This window comes from Limulus polyphemus, unplaced genomic scaffold (assembly GCF_000517525.1).
Source record: "Limulus polyphemus unplaced genomic scaffold, Limulus_polyphemus-2.1.2 Scaffold324, whole genome shotgun sequence".
In the NCBI taxonomy this organism is placed as follows: domain Eukaryota; kingdom Metazoa; phylum Arthropoda; class Merostomata; order Xiphosura; family Limulidae; genus Limulus; species Limulus polyphemus.
In genome coordinates this window covers 614358-621314 of record NW_013665934.1, presented here as the reverse complement: position 1 = coordinate 621314, position 6957 = coordinate 614358, and the positions used below count along the sequence as shown (strand labels likewise).

Sequence of the window (6957 nt, the reverse complement as noted above, 5' to 3'; positions counted from 1 at the left end):
GATATATATATATATATATATATATATATCCATAAATATGTATATGCGCAAGTGATTATTATCTACATGCAAAGTATGCCAAAAGTACCCACACAAAAACACGTTTCTGTTACAGATGATGTCTTCCTAATTTTGTTTTCTTCAATTTGTTGTTTTCCACTATATCTTCATTCATATGGGCTTCTGACAAAACAATTTCTTTAAGCATTATAGTGCATTTCGAGGGGAGAGGGGGGGGGAAATGTGTTTTCATTGACTCAACTATAGATCATGTCTTTCAGTTTTCTAATGAAAACTGAAATAATTCTATCCATCCTACAAAGAAACGAAATATGAATGGATCTTTTTTTTTCGGTTTTGTATCTCAAATCCCAATACGCTACGCAGTTTTAACCAAGAAGCTCGTTATAATTAACGTAGTAAGGGTCTCCAGGCACGAAGGTATGGCTGAACCAGTAAACTTCTAGGGTACAATTTTCAAACACTTTCTCAGTTCTTGTGGCACAGTTTAGTTAATATTAAATATTAGAAACTGTTCGGACAACGCATTGTTCTTGTTCCTTTTGAAACACACACCATTTGAAACCTCTAACTTTCGGATGATTGGTGTTTCTTGCCTTATCTTGACATCCTGTATCGCCGTCACCTAGTGCTTTTCTCTTTGGACTCGTGAAAAACAATATTTGAAGGGTCGTCAGCAAGCTCTGGATACATCTCCACATCATGAAAGTAATCTCCACGGTAACCAGGGACTGATCCGGAGTTTACAATATGTTCCTTTTCTTTCTCAGTCCAGCGTTGAGCGCTCTCTTGATTTAGCATTATCATGTCACGTTCGTGGGCCCAACGTTGACCAACAGCATGTTTCTTGGCATGGCGTAACAATCGACGTCGTTCTTTGCTTGGTGTGGTACCGTAACGAATGTTAATGATGGCATGTTGCGTGTGAATGCGAATATCTGCATGTGTTCCTTTCCCGCCTTCTGTTTTACCATCGTACACGGTGGTATTAATAGAGGTTCCTAAGCGCTGTAGCTGGTTCAAATCCTCGCTTACACGCCAGGTGCTGTCCTTGACAAAGTAAAACACGTCCATACTATGCATGAAAAGGTGGAGGTCGAGCAGATATGATCCATTAAAGACGGAGGTAAACACGTTACGTCGAATAGAGTCAGCTTCTTTGACAGACCTAACAATAGCTTTCCCGTGCACCCGAGAAAGAATGATTCCTTTTCCAAAAGGTACACTTTCCATGCTAAACTTGGGTGAAACAGATTCGAACAACTGTTCTCGTTTCACCTTCGATTTCTCAACATTTGACAAGATGGCGAAACTCTCCAACCTCTTACTTATAGAGCATATGTAACCAGACACCAAAGAAACAGAGGGTATATCTAAATTCAGCTTAGGGAGAGATGACTGGTAGACTGATGCAAATACATTAGCAGCTGCAAGTCCAAGATGATCTAAGTTAATGCCTTGATGTTTTATCCAGCCTTTTAAATCTAAAAAAAATGCAAATATATAATTTTGTTTGGTCATTATTTGGAAAACACTGAGTATGCTAAAATATGAGATATATCAATTAAATGGAACCCTACAGAGCCAAGACTTAGGTTCTAGCTATTGATATCGTTTGTGTCCAAAAAACGTTATTTAAAATAGTAATGCCAAAAAGTTATTTCGAATTTCTTAAAAATGGGTGTCTCTTTCATATTTATCATTAAGCTTATTAAATCAACACTAATGCCGTGATAGGCCATCATCATTAGCTCTTTTTAGCGATACCATATTATCATAACTTCATGCGATTATGGATAAATTCGGAATTTGGGTAAAGAATATTTAACGTATTCAAAGTTAATTTCACAGTTATTCACGTGGGAATCATAAACGTTTAATTACAAAAACGACAAAAAATAACAACAAACATTTCGTTAACATTCAAGTACAACAACAAAACATAATAAACCACAATTAATAGAACAATCACTGCAACTTCTTCTCTGCTACATATGCCTAATACTACACCATAAAAAAACCTGAAAGAAGTGAACATATCTAAACGGCAGACGAAGAATTGGGTTTTGAATCCTTTAACATAAACGTAATTACACAGTATTCAAGCTAACAAGAAATCATAAACAGTTCTTTACAAAATGTAGTGTTTTAAAATTCATTACTGTGAACTTTGATAATTAAGTTTGGTACATTTATCAAAATATTATAACCGATTTTTTCATCTAAACTGCCGAGCTAGAGTAGAAAAAAACCAACAAAAATGAGAAACTAAACATTACTGTTTAATTAATTAAATAGATTAATTAGAACATAATTTATTCAAATTCTCGAATTTACATCGAACGAAGGATTTTTCTAGTCTGCATTTTTTTCGAAGGTTTGAATCAAGAAATTTAAAGAATACTGGGAAAGTTAGCATACTAAAACTTATTAACCAATGATTAATTCAAATTAACCAGCATAAAACGTTAGGTTTATGTATGAATACTTGGAAAGTTATGTTTTTGTTATACTGAATCTTCTTCAAAGCTAAGTAATTTTGAAAGATTTAGGTTAACAAAAGTAAATACATTGTGAACCAAATTAAAAATTTATATAATGAAAGACATTCTTATTTTACTTAGCTGGCTTATTATTACCTGACCAAAACTTTTTCCTATAAAACCGAACTTTGCATACAATTGTTTTATCTTTATAACAGCAAGAAACACATAAGAGGTCCTTTACAATTTTCTACATTTTCACCAGCATAACGTAAACATTTTTGTGACCCCCACGTAAAAATGTTGAAGATTTTAAAAGAGGTTTCATCAGACATGGGTCATTATAAATAGCGCTCTTTATAAAGTTAGTTACTAATAGCAAATGGTGTCCATTTTGACATTTTCTGAAAAGCATACACGAGCTCCTCCTCCATATTCCCAACTTACGTTTTATATGCTCGTGAAAATGACGAAAATTGTGAACGGCCCCCAATGTAATACATATGAAACTAGGATATTACAGAATATAAATATCATGATAGGTTTGTTGACAAAGGTACTCACCCAGTTTGCTAGGGAGGGATCTTGGCATATTAATTGGGTCATTTTTATTGAATGTGTATAGGTTTAAGCTCAGTGGATCCCTGGCCTTCTGAATGACACCATCCCAATCTGGAGTCATCCACGTAGCTGCAAACGGATCATAGATACGATCTCCAAAGTGAATCAATCCGGTTAGCGAATCCCTGATCCCACCTTGAAAATCGACCGGTAGATAGAAAGTAGGGTTATTATCAATTAAAACAGACCCATAAGGCCCTCTAATGATCTTCTTGAGAATTTCCCCTTTTGAGTCAAAAACAGCCAGTGGACTTCCATTGTGATCTGTTGCCACGTAAAACTTCTCGTCGTTAAGGGCCACGTATATTGGTAAGTTTCTGTCATCATAGAGAATAGAGATAATTCTTCCATCGTTGTTATTGTAGACATAAGTGGGCAAGTGCAGGCGTTGGATGTCTGTATAAAAAAATTGGGTAACGTTTCCTAAACTGTCTTTTCGCGCTGCCAGTCTTCCTCTGGCGTCGTAATAGTAGTCCACGTGATACCTTAGTAATCTGTGAACACTGAGGAGTTGGCCTTTAGTGTTATACGAGAAATGTTCCTCACCTCTTTCTATGACAAAGCCACGACCATCCACTACATAAGAGGTTTCACCAAAACTAACAATCCGGTCTTCTGTATCATGAAGGATGTCAATACGATTACGATTATAATTTATGGTTATTAGGTTACCATTACTGTCATAAGCAAACCTCCATTCTTCGTCACTTTTTACCTCTTTTAGCTGCCCATCGCTGTCATAAGAGTAATTCAAAATATTTGTTTTCGAAGGATCTTCTGACTGCTTAATAAAATATTCGGCCTGACTCACTAAATCTCTATCATTATAGTGTAGAACCACTTTGTATACTTCCTTGCCCATGACCAATAAAGACATGTGGCGCACCCTATGTAAGGCGTCTACTTCGCGAGTAAACGAAGCCACGTCATCCGAAATGATAGTTTTGTTCCCATTAGCTTCAAAAATCTTAAAACCACCTATCTGCTTAAAAGAGCCTGTTATGGAGCTGAATGCGAAGTCTACTGTTGGAATCTGTAGGTTATCTATTCGCGCAGATATTCGTTTTACTCGAAAATGGTTATCATACTCGTAGTAGAAAACAGTGCTATTCAAGCTGAAGTTGCTCCTGTAGACGTATCTACACTGCAAAAGTAAGGCTCCTTCATACACGTATTCATTCTTCACTTCAACATATCCGTTGGACCAAGCCTCGGATTCAACAAAACCTGAAACTGTATAGTTTTTTTCAATCTTTCCTCCACCGAAAATGATGGCTGTCAATAACGATTGGTTATTATACCGATAGGCCACTCGTCCTTTGTCTCCAGGGTAAATCACCAAAACCGGAAGTTGGAAGTCATTGAAATGAGTTACGAATTTCCCATTATTACCTGGAGGAGTGTAATATAATTTATAGAAGCCAATGGAAGCATGGGCTAAAAATGTATGAAGACTTTCTTTTGGAGTGATGATCTCTTTCAGTCCGCCGTTTTGATCATAGCGGTAGATGAAAGTACGTCCACTAGGTAGAATAACTTTTTCAGGCTGAAAAAACAACAACAACAACAACAAAAACATTTTCAGAAATACATATTTTAATAAACTCGAGTTTACAAAATCGAAAATTGCAATTATTACATTTCAGTATACAATGGAACCTGATGGCTTTGCTATAGTTTTGCGTGCACTATAAAATGGCGTGATATCCATAAAAATTATCACAAGGGTAATTTTTTCTGTAACGTTTTTTACACCCAATAGGTGGCTCAAAGCCAAATTTGTTAAGGCAATTTACTTTTGACCCAATTTGATTTAGCGTATTCACAAAGCTCGTGCGGTAGGCACAGCGTTGGAATGAACTACACTACATAAAATTTACACCATTGTGCGAGAACAACTACCAATAACAAATAAATTATTCATAACGTATTAACAAATGAATTACTATATACGAAGAAGTAAAACACGTTTTTCTTCCTAACTATCTTTTTCTATAGCCCCAAAACGTCACGCAAAGATTTAGGTGAAATCATTAAATACACACTAAAAAGAAAAAGAAGAATTTTAATCCAATCAATGTTTTTAATTCTAAAAACGAACGCTATGCATGACTTATCGTGATTATGTTAAACTCATAATCTGAGTCTAAAGAAGTCAGATGTTTTGTGAAATTAAATTATAAAATGAGATTTGAGATACTCACAAAAAATAGCCGGTTATATAAAAATACACAGGGACCATGATTAGATTTATAACATAGGCATGTTGGTTTGTTTGTTTTTGAATTTCGCGCAAAGCTACACGAGGGCTATCTGCACTAGCCGTCCCTAATTTAGCAGTGTAAGACTAGAGGGAAGGCAGCTAGTCATCACCACCCACCGCCAACTCTTGGGCTACTCTTTTTACCAACGAATAGTGGGATTGACCGTCACATTATAACGCTCCCACGGCTGAAAGGACGAGCATGTTTGGTGTGACAGGGATTCGAACCCGCGACCCGCGGATTGCGAGTCGAACGCTCTAACCACCTAGCGTATTGGAATCGGGGAGGGGGGCACGTGACCCAATATTTAAATTGAGGGAGATCCGAATATCATTGCCCCCTCCAATATTTTACTGACAAGAACTTTTTATTTAGTCTTTTTCTATGCAGATGGAGTGTACCGAACTCATTTAAAAAAAACGAGTCATATTAAATATGTATGACGAAACATATATATGTGAAAATGCGATCTTGTATTACACAGAAACCAATTTAATTTGAATTTTGTACGTTTTTTTTATTTACAATACAGCGCTTGTCATTGTGTCGAATTGTTGAATAATATTTTAAAGCGTTTTTATCGGATATCAGACAATTTTTATTAAGTTACGACTGGCCCTTACAATGTTTTGTAAGTTCCGACGTGCCTGATGGTTTCTTCTTGTAAAGCTAACAGTTTTAGGAAAACTGAATTACTTACAGAATATAATGCATCATGATGTACAAATGTTTAGTTGTCGAACATGGAGTTCCTTCTCACGAGTAGTAAACTAATTTGCTGTTCAGCAAACAAGTGGGGACTTTGAGATGTACTCTTCCTTGAAAACTGCTCAATAAGCATTTCAATAATTATATATGTTTCACTGTTATGGAACATACTAAAACTAAATATTTTTTTTTCTTTATTATGTTATTAAACCGGAGATGGGAAATTTAATATGTCCCCCCCACCTTACCCTTGTTTGCCCATCGTAAGTGTATCTAAGTACGTTGTTGTTGGCATAAGTGATCTCCGACAGGTGGCCCATACGATCGTATTCAAATTTTTCTTCCAGTGGATCCTGTCTCCAGCCTGATAGGCGTCCCAGACGGTCATAACTAACAAGTAGTGCCCGCCTCGTGTCGGTGGGTAACCACTTGATCGGTCTTGAGGAGCTGTCGTACTGTACCATTAAGAAAGGACGTCTGGAACTGTTGTAGACGATTTCTCTCCCGGCTTCCCAGTCGTATTCCACCGTAAAAAAATGAACGCCGTTCACCTAAACAACAGTCGAAAAAAAAAAAACGAAACGAAAACCTGATATGTTTTTATAAGTTTTAAATACTAATGAAGGATTTAAAAAAAAAATTATTGACGCAATACCAGCACATGACAGTAGTGTATTTTGAGAAAATCTGTAATGTTTTTATAAGTTTTAAATACTAATGAAGGATTTAAAAAAAAATTATTGACGCAATACCAGCACATGACAGTAGTGTATTTTGAGAAAATCTGTAATGTTTTTATAAGTTTTAAATACTAATGAAGGATTTAAAAAAAAATTATTGACGCAATACCAGCACATGAC

General features: G+C 35.9%; 1 protein-coding gene across 1 annotated transcript in view; it reads right to left on the bottom strand.

Annotated features, from left to right (window-relative positions):
- Positions 1-135: 135 nt before the first annotated feature.
- Positions 136-6957, bottom strand: part of LOC106457388 (teneurin-m-like) — a 229851-nt gene continuing 223029 nt past the window's right edge. The window contains exons 25-27 of the mRNA XM_022383293.1: positions 6346-6648; positions 3069-4671; positions 136-1505 (exon numbers count right to left, since the gene is read on the bottom strand). Coding sequence (XP_022239001.1) covers positions 643-1505; positions 3069-4671; positions 6346-6648 — 2769 coding nt within the window. The 3' untranslated portion in view covers positions 136-642. The remainder of the gene's footprint in view (positions 1506-3068; positions 4672-6345; positions 6649-6957) is intronic.